This window comes from Odontesthes bonariensis, chromosome 17 (genome assembly GCF_027942865.1).
Source record: "Odontesthes bonariensis isolate fOdoBon6 chromosome 17, fOdoBon6.hap1, whole genome shotgun sequence".
Taxonomy (NCBI): domain Eukaryota; kingdom Metazoa; phylum Chordata; class Actinopteri; order Atheriniformes; family Atherinopsidae; genus Odontesthes; species Odontesthes bonariensis.
In genome coordinates, this window is record NC_134522.1 from 18,648,492 (window position 1) to 18,669,094 (window position 20,603).

A 20,603-nucleotide genomic window follows, 5' to 3' on the forward strand; every position below is an offset into this window, starting at 1 on the left:
CTCTCTTCAGTGCTGTTATTCAAGCCCCCCAACCCCCCTCCCCTATACTATATTTTTTTCCCCTTTTTTTATTTCAATCTGACTGCTCTGACTCTTCCTGGAGAACCTTTATTTATTTCCACCCTGTGATGTCTTGCTGAGGGAGGCTGAGAGGATCCCTACTAAAAGCACTACGCTGCCTGAGGCAGAAACAGGCCAGAGCCCTCTTCACATAAATAACACAGGAGCGTGGAGGAAGTCCATTTGGTGGTCTGCTGGAGGGGTAGAACCAACCTTTCAGTCTGTGGTTCTGTCTTTTTTTTCTCGTTCTCTGTGTCTCAGTGGTCTATCTAACAGCTTGGCCGTAGAGGCATAAAACAGCAGGATCTCGAGGAGATTGGGCCAAGATGTACATCTGAGTGGATAGCAGACTTTCAACAGCCTACAGGCCCAGACGAGACAGAGTAGATACTATGAACAGCATCGGGCTAATCTGACACATGGGAGTAAAAGATTTAAGAATTCAATATTATATTACCAAAGGAAATGTGTGACTTCATCACATTGGACGTCATTTTTTGGTTATATTGCAACAGGAAAAATATCAAAATTATGCCCATATGCAACTATAAATTTAGCCTTGCTGAGCGCCTTGAGGAACAAATTTCTCCTGATCACCGGTGTTCCCTGCCTCAGGAAGGGGCCTCTTAAAACTGGCCTTATTTGGAGCGCACTCGAGAGCCTTGTCGCTATTGTCGTAACAAGAATAATGAATCTAAAAGGGGGTGGGAGACAGGGACATTACGAACACAAAATACAGATGCTTGACTCCTAAAGCTTGTCAGACAGAAGCTATTTTCTTTTTCTAGGTGTGCATTTGCATCACGGAAATCTTGTCATCTGACTTTGATGCCAGTGTTCGCCTTTGAAGTAGATTTATATAAAAAAAAAAAAGAATGAAGCTCTATTTAGTCCACATTGTTTGCAGAGCCTAATTTATAGGAGTTGACCCTGGCTCCTCTTTTGTGCAACAGCCATCTTGGAAAACAATGGCAGGAAGGCTTGAAACTTGAGAGGAACTGAATCTGCTGTTTTCCATTTTTTCTGCTCTTGTTCAGTGGAGAATTTTCCCTCACTGAGTAAAATAGCTCTGTTTTTTTGTGTCCAACAGGAGCCATAAACTGATGTCTAAGCATACCACGGCCAGGCAACAGGGCTCGGTTTAAATGGACACATGGGGACAGTTGTTTTGTACCACATGGAGCGAGGTATGGGGCAGTGGGGGGGCTGACAGCGGAAGCCATTGCCGCCTGGCGACCTCCTTGTGACCCAGCGGCCTCCTCATGGAGGGATCAAGGCCGAGAAGGGAGCCGGCTGAGGGTTAGAGGTTTAAGGGTAACAAATCAAGCAACACTTTCGTGGTATTTAACCCCCACATACCGTATCTCTCTAACTGCATGAACAGTGTATGACTGCGGTAAAAAAAAACAAAAAAACAAGGACACTTTACTCTGCAATTTGTTAAGTAACAGAAAAAGGAATGAATCAAATAATCTCCAACCTCTTTACTTTCACCTGAGGTGTCCTTTTATTATTCCAACTTCAGGGCAACAGGTGAGATGATTTGCAGCCTTGATGCCGCAACATTAGGACACAATAACTATCTTTTCCTGCATTTGGTTACAATAGTGCAACGGTTAGAAGGCGTTCTTACTGGAGGCAGTCTCTGAGGTTCTTCACTCTTTCCTCTTATCGTTTTGTGTGCCATAAAGAAAGGGACAGGACAGGGACCCCCTATAGGCAGTTCATATCTGCCTCTAAAAGCATCACTCAACTTTATGTTCAACTCTGGTTTTCCTGAGCCCAACTGTGTTTCTTCCATTAGAATTTGCTCATAAAATGTACTGGGGTTACAAAGATGTGCAACAGACAAGCACAAGATAGTCATACACCTTTGCATGGTAATCAGGGGTTCCTATGTATAGCCAAGTAAGGAGTATAGTCTAAGTATATAAACTTTATGGCATTAGGACTTGTGACAAGATGATAGTCAAAACAGTTTGTCAAAACTTATTTATTAACAGCAGACACATACATAATCAGACAGTAAAAGAGAGAGAAATTTCTTGTTTATCATTAAAGAATAAAATGTACCACACGGGTGGAGGCAGGGCTGTGAGAAAAATGGGAATTCAGATTCTTTTCGGAGTTTTTTTTATTCCTTTTTTAGGTTTAGGGTTTGAAGTAGGATGGTGGTGGTATAGTAGCGTTTTTTTTCTCGGCACGGCCCTTCGGCACATAAAAAGAGATTGATCAGTTAGTCTATACGTTAATACGTGCTCATGCAGTGCTCAGTCACACAGCATTCATTCCCAGCGCACAGGTGAGATATCCTTGATTTACGTTGCAAATTGTGTGGCAGACTTTGAAACAACTCCGTAGAACAAGGAAGCGTGTCGTGTGTGCCGCTGCAGAGACGTTGCTACGCCCGCATTCATGGTTTCATGACTATGAGTTTTTAACCTTCCCCATTAGATACTGAATATCTTCGGCAAGCAGGCTGTTTAAATCATTTCTGTCGGTCCTTTGGGGAGATTGTCACGGCCACTGTTTAGGAATTTCTTACAAATCATAGACCAAAGGATGAGTCAATTAATGTCAAATAGTGAAAAGATTAATAACTAAGTGAAAATGATTTATTGTTTTGTTGCCATACAAAGTTAGTGGGACCTATTTGGAAAGATGAGCCAAAACTTTTAAATGTATGATTATTTCTTTTGCAGTTATTTGATCTAATCAAAAATACTGAATGCTGTAGACAATGTTAGAATATGACCAGAAGTACTTGCAGAATGAATAGAGATCCTATAATGTAAGAAAGGTCATTGCGAGGCCATCCTTAATCAGAAATTATACTGTTTACCCCCCTGGGGAGTGACTGAGAGGGCACTGAGTGACGCAGGTGAGAGACAGGCGTCCGCCCAGCCTCCAGACTGCACCTCTCTTATCTGCCTATGAAAAGGAGGAGGAAGGAGTGACAAAGGCCAGGGCTTTGGGTGTGATAAGGAAGGGGCTTGCGTCCTGCTTTGGCCCTGCCAGCACCATGGCCATCCACTGCGAAAAGGCCATCCAAGGGCCAGGTGTTGACCACAAACAGAATCTGGCCACAAACCATTAGATGTACAGAAAGCTGTTATGTGTTTACATTGTGAGGACTTAGAGGCCGTGAATGAGAGGAAAAAAGACAGACACAGACAGAGAAAGAGGGTCAGGTTGAGTTCAGGGCAGATTTTTGACAGAGTTGTATCACACTGCAGGAAAGCCAAATTGCTTCCGGATCTAGGTATCCACCCCTGCATAGTTCAGTGTTCCTATCCTTCCCACCTCCTTGTTGCCCTCCCTCTTTCCTCCCATTCAACTTCCCATTTTTAATTTTCTTTTCTTTACGCTCCACTTTTGATCTTTTATCACTCTTTGTCCTTTTCCTGGTTTTCTGGTGACAGGTCCTGATGGGTGGCATGGCCCAGGGTGACAACGTCTGTAGGGAAGCAGTCTTTGAGAAGTATACCTCTGTCTCTCTGGCAGTCCAGCTCTTCTATGAAACCGTACCAGTAGATCACAAGGCCTGGTCCAAACCTGCAGTGCAAAACAAAGGACATACAATTGGTGTTTTGTTACTACATCATTGCTGTCATCGAGAGTTTTGAAGTAGCTATAGCTATAATCAGTTTTACAGATGTTTTTATATTCAGATCTGTAAAATGCTTTTGCCTGTTGACTTTGTAAATGGAAGGTCAACCAAGAATGCAGGAACAAGTTAGTAAAGAAATTGAAAGATGGGCCACAAGTGAGATGGATCTGGTGTAGATAAGTTGGCTTAAGTATGTTCCTTTGATCACCATCCAGGAAACTTGCATTGAATCAAACTCAAACAGTGCTTCGAAGATAGAGATCTTTTTGACAGGCTGATACACACTCGATCACATTACAATGGCAGTGAAATAACAATAATCTATGAAATAACATAGCACTGCACCAAGGCCCCCGGATCCTGTCATCAGAAGCCTTTGGCACTTAACAGAGCACGAAGGGGTCAACACAAAGTCGGAGATTTAAACACTCTGCATCTGGTGGTTAATGTCTCCCAGGTCAACAGTGTCCAGCTGTTTGATTCACAAGCACTTTGAAAACGAAAAGCAACTTTGTCTTAATTGGCGAGCACCCACAATCATATTCTTTTCTGCAATTTGTACGGTTATAATAATTTTACAAGTGCTGTAGAGAAACAAAAGCAACTGTATATCTTAAGGTCTGCTGGGGTCTGATATCTTCACTGGGAATGTGCATCATTATTTCACTACTACTAGTGAGTAAGGAAATAAATCATCTGTCAAGATATTTATTAAACCCCAAAGAGCCACCCGTGGCCCCCCTTCTCTGGCTCATATAGATCATACCTATTCTTTGAACATTAGCTGCCATGCATAAAGACATGTCACAGTTGAACTCTGACTGGAGAGTACCTCAGCCCCTGCATGCAAGAGCAGATTCAGGGGGCCAGAAGTGCTCCAGCCCCAGATACTCTATCCTCAGACAGTTAACAATGTTGCGGGGCCTCCGGAGAGCTCGACAGGAAGCTAGCCAAAGGGCCATGGAGAGCAGTGGAAGTTCAGTTCCAAGGTAAAGTACATAAAACCTTGAACCTGTAATCAATCATTTCCTATTAAAAGTTGAACTCAAATGCATTACATTACTATTGTAGTCATTATGTGAATCTTTGTTATATTGTGAGGTCATATCATATGAAATCTTTTTAAATATCTCAAAGGTTGACTTTTGACTATACATTGTGACAGCATAAATTATAAATGTGAGAGCCAGACTGATGTCATACCATTGCCAGCTATATGTATGCTGCTCAGTGTTGACTAAGCCTCGAGGCGGTGCATGTTTTACGTACAACACTTCTATGAAGACAGACACACGTACAAGAAAATATGTGGCTGTACACTCACACCCCTCCCTCCAAGAGGCCCTTGCATCAGTTTATGCCTCTGCACTACAACCCTGTATGCTACACTGTACCATGCGTGATTTACAGTGCTGTATCTATGAGCAAACAGGCCAAAGCTAACAGCCCTGCATAAAGCCTGCAGATGCATTTTGCAAGTTCACCACAATGTCACACACATAGCTCAGCCTCTCAGCACTGCACAAAGCTCAAGCCCCAAAACTCTCATTTCCACGGTCCAACCCTTAATATGGAAATGTTATGAAGACACAACCTAAACATTTACATTAGAGGACTTTGGAAAAGGGGTTATGCTCCTCTTTTCTTTCAGCCGCCAACTTATATGTACTTCCTGTGCTCTGGATGGGGAGGTGAGGCTGAAATGGGGAGAAAAGGTGGACAGTCTGCACAAAGTGGAGAGGGGGACAATCTGAAAAGGTTAAAACTCTACATCAACAGATAAGGCAGCAGCGCACAATACATCATGTCCCAGGTCTGTCAGGGGAGGCCAAGTACAAATTGAAACTAGCAAAATTATAAACACTGGGGAGCCATGTCACCAAGGCCTTTCCATACCATAAAGAAAATAAATAGACTTTGAGACCTACTCAGCATTAATACAAGTCAATACTACAGGGACCTTGAAATAAAAATCTGAGACTAGGAATAGAAACAATAACAGAAAAGAAGGGTCAGAGGGCAAAGATTAAGCCTTATGGCTACAGCCCGAGATTCTTAAGAAAAGGTTCCAAACAGTATTCGAACACTCAAGAAAAAAAGGATAAATATACAGTACTGTTACTGTATACAGAGACCCTGTGAAGTGTGTCCTAGCTTCGATGAAGTGAACGCAAGTTTAGCTGGAATTTGTAGGTAAATGACTGTCTACTATGTGAGCTGGTTCATATTAACCCACAATGTGCTTATTACACACACCACTTCTAAGTATCTTCCAATAAACACCTAGCTGTGTAACGAGTTGGTGAAATTGTTTGTGAAATGCAGCTAATTTCACCAAGAGAGCCACTTGACAAGCCTGGGTGGGGATTGCGGCTGCCAACCAAGCTTTCGTTAGCGTTAATGAGCGGCTGGTAGTCACATTTTAAGCAGGTGCCAAGCAGCTTACCATGGCAGCTTAATGAGAGCAAGGCATTGCGGAACAAAAACTCTTGAATGGAGAAGACGGAGTCTTATTAGCCATGAGTGCACACACAGCACGCCATGAAGTCAAGCCTCACACAGCGCCAAGGACAGAATGACTGCTCTGTATCTAAATGCACACCCACACAATACATACATGTCTACAAGTCCAGTAGTTTAAAGAAAAAAAAAAAGCTACAGTTAAAGCTACCATGTCATTTTCAAAATTGCCAAATATTTCTATGAAATGTAAATTTACACTTCATGCAATTATTTCCAAATAATTCAAGCCAACGTTTATTTGAAAAAATACAAAAACAACATACTGACTGTTGAAACTTTCTGCCCATTTGAATTTTTCGGACAAAAAGTCAGTCAGAGGGATGTTTAAAACTGCGAGCATCAACCCTTCTTTAAAGAAACTGTAGAGAAGTGTGTGAACATTAAAACCATGTGCTTCGGACACCGACTTTTCTTATGTCCATTCCTGGGCCTGAAACACTATACAGATAAACTAGAACTTTTTATTTGTTCAGCACATGTATCATGGTATATAACGCTAATGCTCTTATTCTTTATAGGGCCTGTACATTACCTGACATCATCTCTTAACATTGTTGGTAGCTTCTGATGTCGTCTTTGTCACCTCTTCGGCTTGACTACAAATTCACCCGCATGGCTGTCTATGTGCAGGGCTCAGATGGTGATATGCTTTTAACGACAGTGCGGTTACATCCCGCAACTGTCTTAGATGCAAAAGGGCAAAAATAAATTCCCTGATTCTCTACTGATGCTTTAACAACATTCTAATAGTGTTACTACACCAGAAGTAGCACATTTGCGTTTGCTTAAATGTGGGTACGCCTACTAAAACAAGCCCAATAAATATTTTCGCTTTGCCAGTAGCAGCATATATATATATATATCTATATATATATATATAGATATATATCTATATATATATAGATATATATATACAGTGTTCTGAGGCCCAAAACATACACAGGACTGGAGCTACTTACAGCTAAAGAATTGCCTCCCAGAGGACAAGCCTGTAAGCTATGAGACAACGTGGAGTGATCACATTAAACTGTATCCTGCAAGCTGTTGGACCACAATTTATGATGAGTGCAAATTCCTGTGATAATCAGGCAAGTTAATCATTCTATTTGGACTGCAGAATCAGCCCAAAAAACAGGAGTGAGAGTCAGGTGACGTCCCGCAGTCAGACAAATTTCTGACTCTTTTTTCCAAAAATTGCAAACCAGGACTTAGTGTTCTCATCCATGATGATCGGAGCCGGAGCTGATAAGTACCCACGACTACCGCAGAGTTATTTGACGTGGGGCTGAATGACTATTAAACATGTTAAACACAAAAGCCAGAAATTAGTGGGTTAGGACTGAGGGGTGAAACCAGCACACATATTTTTCCACTCTTACTTGAAAAAGGATTTCAGCTGCTAAGCAATTCGGGGCTCAAAGTTCCCAATAGCCGACAGCACTGAAAAGCAGCTGGATGTTCTCTCTTCTTTTTAGCTCAGAGGATAAGGAGCCAAGAATAAAAAAAAAAAAATAAAAAAAAATAAACAAAAATGTTGATTCATGTACTTCTATCAAAAATGAGCTTGAGCCTAAAGAGGGCAGTTCTAAATATTGTTTATACATACTGTTGTTTCAATCTGCGTTCATGACTGCAGTGAGTCTGAATTGTGTGTTTGTATTACGAGGGCCCAAAGATCACTGCTATGCAATACTGGCTTCTGTATATATGTGTATAGATAGTTTTTATGTTGCTCTGGATCTTCAGATTATATAAAATATATGATATTATATATAGCATTACCATGGAAGACTCTTGGGAAATTCTTATCTTATTTTATATCTGTAGTCGCTGAACTATTTGCCCATGTAATCTTTCAGTGGTGAATGCCAATTAACCTTACTAGCTTGTTTTAAAATTTTATAAGGATTTTGTTAAAAATCTTACAGACCTTTTCCTTTTTTTATTTTTTTTGTTGCCACCGTCTGAACCCCTTTAAAACATGCAATCGGCATTTAATTAAAAAAATATTTTTTTTCTTCTCAGTTTCAAAGATTTGATATCTGGTCTTCAAAGTTTGGCATACTGTTTTTCTTTTTTTTTTAAATGTGCTGAAGGTCAGACATCGCACTCTCCAAAGAAAACTTTCTTCTTCTTCTCCTTTTTAAACAGATCGAGGTTAATTTGATCTGCCACATTTGGTGAAAAAAAGCCTCGACTAAAACTGGGAGCCAACCACCTCTGAAAATTCATCATGTCGTGTCATGTGTTTTGGCAATGAAATCAAGATAAATTTACATGCAACTGTAAAACACCCTCACTTCATTTTACATAGCACCCGGAGCCATTTTAAACAAACGCCCCAGCAATGATTTAGACAGTGCAAGCCTCCACCTGAGGTTGAACTCTGTGTCTCTGAGTTCTCTCCATAAAGACTTCTTTGTTTTCAGCATCCATACATCAGCTCCAAAGGTAGGGCCACTTGAGCACTGCCAAACATTAGCTTTCGTTAGTCTTTTTTCTCTGAAATGCATGTACCCTGCTCGACTTCTTTTAAAGCAGGCAGCATTGAGACTAATCAGGAGGAAAATATAGATGAATAAAAGTCTCTGTTGAAGACAGAAGAAAATACGCGTTTTAGTGACCAGTGCTCAGTTCTTTATAGGTCAGCCACTGTAAGGATATTTACAGGGTTAGATAATGGTTATATGATGTGTTTTTAGAGGTGGGATTTAGAGGGTGGCAGTGACCCAGGGCCTGCATGCCAGGTGATATTGCCCTGCGGCCGATTACTGTAAATCTACCAGCTTGTGTATTTTAATGGCCTTGCAATAGCTGTTTGCAGCAAGTCAGCCAGTCTGATGATGATGACACCCCTGAAAAGTAAAGCTTCTGTGGACAAATCGGATATTTAAAGGCTGACTCTGCCCAGAGGGGCATCCTGGAACAGGGAGGTAAATAATCCCTTGCTGCAAACTACACAGCCTGCTCACCATAAATAACAGGAACTGAATAGAAGATTTAACCTCCCACAGACAGGTTATTAACAGTACTAGAGCTAAGAATAAAGCACCTTTTTTTTTCTCTTCTTATTGCTCCCCACCCCCTGCTTGTCTTTATATGGAAGTTCATTTCACCTCAGGTATGTAAAACACAAATAAAAGGCAACCGTAGAACATGATTGTACATTATTATCGCCTAAACCTACACAAACATCGCAACTAAGTTGACCAGAGGGCGGAATGTGTTGCAGGTAGAGACTGGATTGTACTGTATGCACTTCGTATGCATGTTTAAGTAGTGTTGTGTTTAACATAGGGGTGTGGTGTGCTAGTATGCTGTAACCTGTATGAAGAGATAATGTAAGTTCACTGATGCAAGGTGTTGATACCAGAGCAGAGACAAGAGGGTTCCAGTGGTCCATTTACCTGGTAACCATAACAACAATTGTCACTGGACCAACTTTCTGATTTTCAAAAAAAAACAAAAAAAAAACAGTAAACAGTGAAGTACTAACCTGTTACATCTACTTGTTCACCAAAAAAAAGTCTGTAAAGCAAATCAAGCCTTTTTGTTTTTGTGCATCGTATCTCAAATGCAACTGTATTTAAAGTACTGGTGTGCTCAGAAGTCCCCCAACGCTGAGTGAGCTGGTTTTACCATTAAGTTAATTTGAATTTAGGTACTCTGACTCGAAACAATGAGAATGAACTATCTGCACTAGCTATCCTACAAATTCATTACTACCCATTAACTTCCAACACGTCACTATCAAGAGTTGTTATCAGTCACTATCAGTATCACTTTCTGTGAAAAAAACCCCAAAAAACTCCAGTCCCCTCAGTCACCCCCTCACATTAACCAAAACCTAATCACCTCACACACACACAATCTGACAACTGACTGATAACTTGAGTATTACGCAATTATGCGATTGAGTTGATAAACATTAAAAAAAGATGTTTCTTTTTAAAGCACAAAGGTAATACATGGAAACCCTGCCTCATGGCACTTTTGTCCGAGTTAGGAATTGCTGGCATGAAATCATCCTTTCCAAACATCCTCCAGCTGAAGGGAGGAGTCTTAATCAGTGTTTGGAACTCGTTAGGTCTCTTAACTGAGCATGTCGCCGAACACATTAGCAACACATATCTGAGGGACAAGTGTGCTCTGTGTGTGTGTGACGTGTGCGCGCAACCCTCTCAGATCTACAGTGTCATGGTGAAACACGCTTTGACACACTCCTTTCTGCTTTGGATGTGGAGCAAAACCAAACAAGGTGTGGTCTGGCTTTGTCTGCTCGGTGTTCAAAAGGTGGGCCAAACTGCACATAGGACAATGCGCAGAACCGAAAAACATCAACCGATCAGCTCGTATGAAAATCGGTTTGGAACTGTGGAGCAACTTATTTGCAGGACAAAATTCTCTTAATATCATTATTCTTTTGCAAATAGTATCGCTCTCCAAAATCTTTGTTAATTGCATCTAATAAGGGGGATGCTCCGGCTGAGTAAGGGTTAACATCCAGACCGTCAGAGTATACCTGATCTTTTCTTAGATATCGACTCCCCATCCTCTGTAATGGCCCTCTACATCATGAAAATGGCTTGATCTCTTCAGTTACGACATACTGAGTGGGTATTCATTAACACTTGATGCTGTTATTATTAAATTCTATTATGGTGATGGCTTAAAATGGTATCTCCTCCGCAAGTACTGCACTGAAATCATGAGCAGGCAGCATATGTGTCTGTGAATCAGGATGTGTGTAAATATATTTTAAATGTAGTAACAAGACAGGATTAAAGGTAGGGTAGGAGATCCTGGATTTTGAGTCCAGTGAAGCTGCATTTTGAAAATACACAGGTAAAAAGTCCCAACCCTTTTCTTCACTTTCCCCCCGAAGGCACGCCTCTAGAGTACATGAACGCGCACGAGCACGAAGGTGCATGAGCGCTGTTCTGACAGCAAGCATCGATCGTTGCCGTATTTAGTATTTAGTATATGCTAACTATACGTTTAATAATGCTACGTGCTAGCCAAGCTGGCTCTAGTTTAGCTTCCTGCCAAGCTTCGTTCACGGAGCAGGGTACACGCACAGGGGGAAGGAGGGGGAGGGAGGAGCAGATTGCAGTTTGATAGACGGCATCAGTATCCAATCATTTTGAACGGACCGTTCACAATGATAGTGTTTTTCCTAGATTGTACGTTCTAGAGGCCACTAAAACTTTTCATATTTGTTTCAAAACTTTTAATTAATTGGTTGCAATGAGGGTGTGAAGAGTATTTCAAGCAATATGTAAAAAAATGTTCCAGAAAAAGATCCCCTACCCCGCCTTTAAGGAGACCGTCACTATATATTTCATAGGGAAAAGAAACATGACAAAAAATAAATAAATCATGTTTTAACTCCTTTCAATGTTTTCTTAAGTGGCTTACAAGGTTCTAAAGCTAAACACGGTCCATGGTGCTAATATGGATATCTGTCCAGAGTCCCACCGCCCTTTGATGAGTCTCCATGTCTGTGTGTTCTGTGTCGAGACAGGAAGCTCCCCATGGTGGAGAGTGAGCAGGCTGGGGACTGAGAGGCTGTTCTGACAAAAAGGACCACATCATCAGGGGGATACATGCTCCTTTAACCTGTTATTGTGAACTCCCAGCAGCCCTGGCCGATAATTGCCACCCGTCTCTGGGGAAACACCGTCAAAGGCAGGCGGAGGGACGGCCATTTTGTATCTGCCGCTGCTCCTCACCCTGCACAGTCCCAGTCCTAATCCTACCCTTAACCCTGGCGGCTAATGTGTTTTCAATTTAGGATGATCCCCCACTACAGGCATGGCCCTAATCAACAACAGTTTGTACTGTAACCCTATCTGGCCTCGCTGGGGCAGCGTCAGCCTGACCGGGCGCCTACAAATCTGATGTGTCCAGCAGAGCATAGTGTGTGTATATGTATGGATATCATGTTTATACGTGAGGTCATAGGATGTGTGCCTTATACTTGACTGTTTGTCTTCCACATGCGCTATTGAAACACACATATACACATCGGAGCCGAACACAAATACTTGTGATATATGATATATACAAGTCACACATAATGCCACAAGTTGCTTTACAGGTTAAACACATCCATGTAATAATAACACAATAACACAATAATAAATTAATACAAGAACAACGAGAGTCAGTGGTCAATTCTAAAGCCATTTTGGAGACATCTCGAAATGATCAAGGCAAGAAGCGTATGACTATATTATTTTTTTCAGAGTTTCAACAAACTTGTTATCAATAAAGTAATGTTTGAATTTAAATTACATTATTGCAAAATACCAAATGTTCTTTGTAATTTTTTTCAGCCAGGGCCAAATAAAATATAAAAAGAATATATAAAAAAATAAAAAATCATCATCAGTCATTTGTTACATCTCTCCAGGAGGTTCAGAAATAAGTCTTATTGTAAGTCCTGAAGCCATCTCAGTGAGGTCTGAATCAAAAGTCATGGAAGGGCAGGTGTGAATGTTTGTTGTGTAGGCCTCCTGACCCCTGCATCCATGAGAACAACTCCCCCAAAATTAGAGTGTGGTCTCTAATGTCTCCCAGAGAGAAAAAGAGGTCTGGCTTTCGTCCAAGTCAGCACCTTTGGAAGTGCAGTCGTGTTACCACCACTAAATCAACATGTCAGCGCCCCGGCCCAGTGAACTTCTTCCCCCAAACTTCATTGCTTATGGCTACCTTGCACGCATAATAAATGGCCATGAATGCAAGTCTGTCTGCTAAAACCAAACGGGGAAAGGAGATATGAGGATTAAAAGAAAAAATTCTAACATTTGCAGTGCAACAGTATCATCCCCACACGTGCTGCATTAGTCCTTGCTCTGCAAATCAGACAATGCCAGGTTATCACATCCTCTCCATCAACCTTTGTCCCGGTGTCCAAAATGGAACTGCCCCAATTTAGGAGGACACAGGCAAAGGTCCGAAGAAATCTCTGTGCTTACTCGGCAGTCTGTTTACATTCCTGAGGGTAATTTTAGCCCCTGGGGGGAGCAGAGCAGGGGGGGCCAACATGTCGTTGGGGCTTGTCAGCGTTCGACGGGTTAGTCGGCCCGGTGGCGGCACCTGGACATCTGGGTGGTATGTAAATACATACAAAAAGGACGGACAAACACAGACCTCCTGGAGGAAAAAAAAAAAATTTGTAACACTCAATTCTTTTGAGTTTTACAAGATTTTATAAGAAATAAATAATCAATCAGCATCTTCTGAATGCTATATTTACTCACAACTTTGTGAGTAAATATCTAAACCGAGACAAATGCCGATAGAGACGGACAGAAGAAAGGGAGTAGCCTTGCCAAATGGGCCAACCGCGGAGCACCATTCGTTTTGGACAGCGCGGGATATCCCCAGTGTTTTCATTAAAAATCCAGGGTGCAAATCTAATTTCATTGTAGTTTTAAAAAATTTGCTAAGCAAGCAAAAGAATAATCCTTGCCCAGGACAAGCTGAGGGCTTATATGTGCATGTTGGGATTTGTCCTCTTATTACTCCCAGCCCAGAGTATCCCTTCAAAGGGCAGGAAAGCAAAATGTCCATTGTGTTTGTGTTGTTCGTGTGTGAACACATGTGTAACAGAGAAGGAGAAAGAGAGACAAAGATAGAGAAGGAGGGAGGGGGAGCAACTCGGAGCTTATCGAAACTAATTAGGCGAGGGATCAGGATGGAAGTTAAATACTGGGCTACATGTAATGAAAGAAGCAGAGTGGGGGACATCTAGGGGTCAGGCCCACACCAAACAGTGGTCCTTAGGCAATCTGGTATTGATTTTCACTCGTTTGGGGATGAAGGTGGATAGAAGGGAGAGAGCCATGGAGAGGCAGTAGGGCAGTCTAAGGGTCTCGTGAGTTGTCAACTTGACAGTTTAACCCCTTTTGGAGTAGAACAAACAAACAGAGGGATCTCCTGGGCTGACAGCGTTGATCTGTCATAGCGATGACACTGCAAAGCCCCAAATAAATGCCCACACAGGAGAAGCAAGTGGGAAGGAAAAAGTAGGGAGGATGAGTTGATACAGATATGCACAGGCACATATCTTAAGCCTAAGAAGATAGGGCTGCGCTCTGCTCATCTTTGCATTTTGTAGAGGTTTAAAATGAAAGTTCAATAACAACTTTGGTCTTTAAAACATTAAAACAGTTAAATTCAAGAACGAATATAGATAAAATGTCAATACGGCGCATATCCTCTGTCAGTGACTTTAATGACGATACGCAACACCTTAGATGCCTAAACTATGAATTTTGGTTACGTTTAGGTCTTTCTTTGGTCAAAAAGTATAAGCATCCCTGATGAGGCACTACTGGTAATTGTCCACAACCCCACAGACACACAGATGTCAGTGCTCCTCTCTTGTCACTCAATCTGTGAAGGACGTCACCCCGAGCGCCGTCCCTCTCATCTCTATAAACACTTGAAGAACCCTTTCGCTCTTCCCCTAAGACTGCCTCATCGCTTTGTCACATTGCCAAAGGGGACTCCATTAGCCAGGCCAACTCTCACATATACACACACAACTAAACACACACACACACACACACACACACACACACACACACACACACACACACACACACACACACACACACACACACACACACACACACACACACACACACACACACACACACACAAAGGAGGGTTGATACTTACAGCTAAGGCTGCCCACATCAAATTAGAGTGGCCCCTATTGTCCCTATTATGGCCTGGGAATGCTCCATCATGACGGATGCTACGGGGTCCCTCACTTGTCAGAAGTTGTCAGACAGATAGGGAGTCTGGATACACACAGCTGACAGGTAATCTTAATGTCTTCAATTAGCCCAATTAGGCCTGTCATAAACAATTCGATAAGTGTTCAACCAACACAAACAGATAAACGCACGCACAGGAGCGCAGAGGGGCACACGCTCACACAGCAAAGTCTGCAGGGTATTAATGAGAAGGGTAATGGGTATATCAGTGGACGGTTGACTTGCCTTTCGAATCAAGCAAGGGAGTGTCCCCATTCCTTGCTCTCAGCTGTGCACTGCTGGCCGCTACCTGGTCAGTTCAAATTGTACCATCTCCTTTCATTAGCACATCGCTGGCTGAGAATTTGAAAGGCCGTGACAAAATTCATTTGAGACGAGTGGGAGCAGATTGCCTGCAGCAGGTGCTATAAGGGGGATAAAACAAAAGCAGCACCTCCGTGTGCACGGATGTATGGGATTTCTTTTTGTCTTACTGTGTGTGAGAAAAATTGTCCCGGTTTTCACCTTCTGTTCCTCCGTTTGTTGCGGTAAATGAGCAAAGACACAAAAGTGCTTTTGAAACCAAGAAGGAAAATAAGAAAAGGGACCAGAAAGGAATCAGCCGTGTGTACGCTCTGAGCTGTGGTGAAATCTAAACGTTATTTTGAGTGACTACACAGGCCCACGCATTTCTGTGCAGAAGATCTTTGGATTCGGTTTGTCCTTTATAACATCTTGTTGCAGAGCAAAAGAGGCACTCATGCCACATCCTCGTTTTTGTTCGCTAAACGTTTCTTTCCATTCATCTTATTCCATTCAGTGTTATTTTCATTTTCCTCTGAGTTCAGAACAAGTTTTAGGAACTGTGAAGCACGAGAAAAAGTTTAAAACAAAGTCACTAGAGTACAGTTTGCAATTATGAGAGTTGAGCAAAGTTTGAATCAATATTTGAACAAGAACTCATGATCACCTCGACCTTGTGTAAAGAGGCCTTGCAACAAAGCTCCCAATTTCAATCCAGCATTAGTTTCTGGGCATTCACAGCACTGCTGCATAAAGGCAGTGGGAGAAAAAAAAAAGAACAAAATAAATTCAACTCAAAAGAAAAAACGATAAAGTTAAAACTAGGACTATATTCAGAATGGTGAAATCCTAAGGCAGGGTTTTATTCAAGAATATCAGACAGTCAAACTGGGCCATGAAGACAAAGCAATTGCTATCAGCAAAGATCTATGATGGACCTCTAACGCCACATATGATCCTTACCTCAAGTGACGGCTGGAAAACCATCTGAAGGAAAAAAGAAAGGGAAAAAAAAAGAGAAAGAAGGCTCAGAAAAGAAAAGCCGTCACAGGGAACTTGTAATAGGAAATTGCTCTTGGCAACTATTTGTTCAAGCACCAGATTTTTTTTCGTCTTCATGCCAACCCAGCGAGCCCCCATTGGAAAACAGGGCAGGTCCCCCTAATGAGTAATCTATTTCAAAGCAGTCGTGTCTGGGCATGACAGTTTACTGAGAGGCTTGAAGAACTGGTAATTACCAGTGTTACGGGGCAATTAATGCATATTACACTGCGGCACTCATGGCGGTGACTGTCAGCTCCCCAATAAAAATGAGCACTCTTCAGCTAAAGGGTGACATTAATTGGGCCCTTAATGACTATGCAGAGGAACCAAGCCAAATAGGAACAAAACAGGGGACTCGCTCTGACACTAGCAGAGGGCTGGAAATTGGACTAAAAATGAGATTAATTGCTGTTTAGAAAAAAAAAGACGGGGAAATGTGGTGAGGGGAAGGGGGGGACAGAGGTTGGAATTATAGGGTGCAGAGAGCAAGAACTGTTCATACAGATGACAATTCAATTAATTATTTTCACTCTGTATTTTCTTTACCTTAGGAGGTGCAGACAGGCCTCAGGCCCTTTCTGTGGCCGTCTTGATGTGTAGCCCGCTTCATGAACAGCTACACATACATTTTCCAAAGAGGTGCACAGGCTCAATAAAAGGAAAACATCTTGCAGTTTCAACTAAAGTAAAATAAGCTTTTGCACACACTTATACACATATATATATATATATATATATATATATATATATATATATATATATATATATATATATATATATATATATATATATATATATGGGGAGAGGACGAATCTAAAGCAAACCAAGTAGTTTGGTCTTCCATAATATGCAACAGAGAAACATCATATCAAAAATAAAAAAAATAAAAAACTAATTCTGGATGCATAATTTTCTAGGAAGCTTTTAGTGCGTCTCTCCATGAAAAGCAGGCCATAAAAACATCGAGCAAAGCTTTCATTAAAAGTAAATCTACCACATTGCAGGCATTCCACCCCCCAGAAATGTTTGTTTAGAGGAAGATCAAGGCTGTGGCGAAGACGCAAAGTCATTCTGATTAATGTTGCTAAAGCTAGGCACGTGCGGAGCACCACCTGAATATGCAAGCTCCAAATCGCAAAAAAAAAAAAAGTATCAGCATGCAAAACATGCCATCATTTGCATACATTTTTTATTCTGGATTTCCTCGCTATTTAAATATGCAGTTAGAAATAGTCCAGCACTGCCTCTTGCGCTGTCACGCTGCACGCTCACGCTGTCATTGGTCCTGATAGAACTCTTCCGCTTCAAAGGGAGCTTTGCAATGGAGAGGAGAGAGAGAGCCAATATTTGAATTGCAAAAACACATCATTTTCCAAAGGAAGAAAATTCTCGACAACTTTTTAGAGGTAAAGACGCTCCCAACCCCCAGGAACCTAACCCTCTGCGCGCAGCACTAAAAAGCCAACACATTCATAGCTTACGCACTCCCCTCACTAATTTACCATATCCAAATTTGTGTAATGGGATATGACATATTTTAGAAGGGATTGCACGAGAAAAAAAAAAACTAACTTTAATTTGAGGAGAGAACCATAAAATGTTTAAGCTGCTCCCGTATTTAACATAAATCCACCATACAAATCCGAGGTCTCAGACAACCTGACATGGGTTTGATTACAGACAGAAGTGTAATTAGCTACTTAAGTTATCCTCTGGAAGGTTGGGTGGTGAGCATCGCCACCAGCCTCGCTGGATATTTCAGCATAAAGAGACCTTTAAGTTGTACAGCAGCGTATTTCTCCTCAGTATTCAGCAGGGAGTTTCTAAGCAATTATATGCAATCACTTCAGGGGAATCTTTGTCGGTTGTTAACAGCTGCAGGAGTTGAAGTGAAAATTAAGTAAATCATTTTCATGACGAATGACTCACATGACTGAGAGCATATTTCGGAAGTATGAGCCTGCAGTCTGATGCCAGAATAAATACAACATTTAAGTTAAAAGTTACCGGTCGAGCTATGAAGCCTCTACAGAACAGTACTAAATACCCATCTTCAGAGATCAAAAAAAAAAAAAACCAAAAAAAACAATCCTGCAACAGGGGAATCGATCTCCTGTCTTTGTGACATTATGTTTGCTTTGACCATAGGCTGAAAACCTACCTTCCATTTTAAATTGTGGAATTTCAAACACAAAGAAAACAGACCACATGGAGAACTACTGTCAGTGCCGTGCTGTAAAGAAAGGCATTCAGCGTTACATTATAAATGATAAATCTTATAAATATTGAACAAATACTTATAGAGTTGGATTCCACACAATAATAAAATGTGCAAATCACTTTTCATTTGAATGTTAAATCTTCCTCACACGCCGTAAGTATTACCGAGAGCCTCATAATGCCACTGTCCACATCACATCCCCTCACCAGACCAATGCGGCTGTGGCCTTTCTGAGCTGCCAACCTATGTAGACAACCTGGAGACAGGTCTGAGCAGAAATCAAAACTTAATGATGGATAGCTTTACTACACAATGACCTCTGTCACTGGGCTCTTGCCCTAAATCAATGCTGGTGATAAGGGCCCAGCGCCAGCACTCACCTTGGTATGTTCACTAGCAGACCTTATCTATGGCAGGAGGAAGTATGAGTAATAACTAAAGACAAGCTACAACAAAACCACTAAACCCACCTTGTCAAACATAATTTACAATGTATATCCCATTACCCCCCCCCCCGGCCACGTCCCCGCTGCTGTTAAACAGTAATCATGAGAAACAAAGAAAACTGGGACTACAGGTTTGGAAGATTAACCTGTTACAGAATGGTGTGAGAGCTTTGCTAATATCCGTTGTCCAAACAGGGCTAATTTTTCAACAAGGAGAGTCGGAGGCCAAGGACGGATGAAATCAGCTCTTGCTTTGCTGGCGTGCGCACAGCCATTCACTTGCAAAATTATGAATAAGATCCTTAAATCTGAGGACTGCCAAGTCTGTGTGAAGCAGCCAAACTTTCAGTGATGCACACAGAAAGAGGTCAGAGGTCGAAGTTAAAAGAAGGGCTGACAGGAAGTGCAAATACTTTATAAAGATTACAGCCCCGAAAACTCAAGACCTCTAAGTAGTTTTTCATTTGACTATATATGACAAAGTGAGTGTGTGTGAGACATAAAGAGACACAAAGAATAGCAAAAAAAGAGAGCAGCCTTCCAGGCAGTCAAAACAGAGAGAGAGACCAAACATGACATCAAACGTTGCAATTAGCTGACCCCTTTCTCCGAGAGTCACAGTCTGAAAAGCCCTGCCTTTAAAACTCTGATTAAAATATGTTTGCTTTCTCATTCAAAATGACATTTGACAAGGTTAGTAATATTTCAGCTAACTCCAAAAACATTCTTGTCGACGTAATCCCTTTTTTTCCATAAGTTTGCAGGGCTGCAGGTAACCTCAGAGTGAGTTTCCCATGAACTCCGTGCTACAACTTGAAAATAAAACGACTGGGGGGGGGGTGCAGGGTACAAAGTTTCACTCAAGTGTGTTTTATTTCACCCGGGCAGCTGAAGCTAAATGTTTTCTGATCATTATTCAGAGCATTCATCCCCTTTCTAATTCAAACCACAACCACTATCTAAAACAGAGCCAGTAGTCTTTTCTCTAACCACAGCAGGGACTCAAGGGGGCAAAGACTGTCTACAGCAGGATGAAGTTGCTCAAACTGTTAAACCGCCTCATCGGCAGATGTGAAGAGCTGCAGCCATTAGTTTGATAGTGCCGAGGGAAAAGTAATACAAAAAGTACGGTAAGATGTCACTTAACAGCGCATGAATAAGCAATATCGTTGACAGTGATGTCACAAGAAGTTTTCCAAGACAGGAACGCAAAGAATGAAAAAAGTTAAATAAATCAAAAGCATAATGTGATTGATACGATCATCGGTCTGTATTAAACAAGCTGAAGGGGGCGGGAGAGGGGAGCAGAAATGGTCAAGCCAAAACTCTGTCTGAAGTTAATATAGTTTTCAAATCCACTCCAGTGACAGGAGAAGAGATGCAAAGTGTCGGCTCGGACAGGGAGCCAGCCCAGGTTTAGCTACAGCTGCGCTCAAATAGAAGTGGCGTTTTCTATCAGAGGCCTTTCACCAGACAGCTCTTTTCTACCCGTTCCCTTGTAACCTCCATGACACCACAGGCACCCTTTACAAAAAAACAAGAGTGGTCATTTAAAGCACACACCCGTCATCGAAGAGACAGATTCTGGGTTTAACACAAGGGGGAGGAGTCATGGTGCAAATGTG

The 20,603-nt window shown here is 41.7% G+C and overlaps 1 protein-coding gene across 1 annotated transcript in view; it reads right to left on the reverse strand.

The window, feature by feature from the left end:
- Positions 1-1,727: 1,727 nt before the first annotated feature.
- Positions 1,728-20,603, reverse strand: part of cdin1 (CDAN1 interacting nuclease 1) — a 59,403-nt gene continuing 40,527 nt past the window's right edge. Inside the window, exon 12 of the mRNA XM_075447719.1 lies at positions 1,728-3,615. Within this exon, the coding sequence (XP_075303834.1) occupies positions 3,447-3,615 (169 nt within the window). The 3' untranslated portion in view covers positions 1,728-3,446. The remainder of the gene's footprint in view (positions 3,616-20,603) is intronic.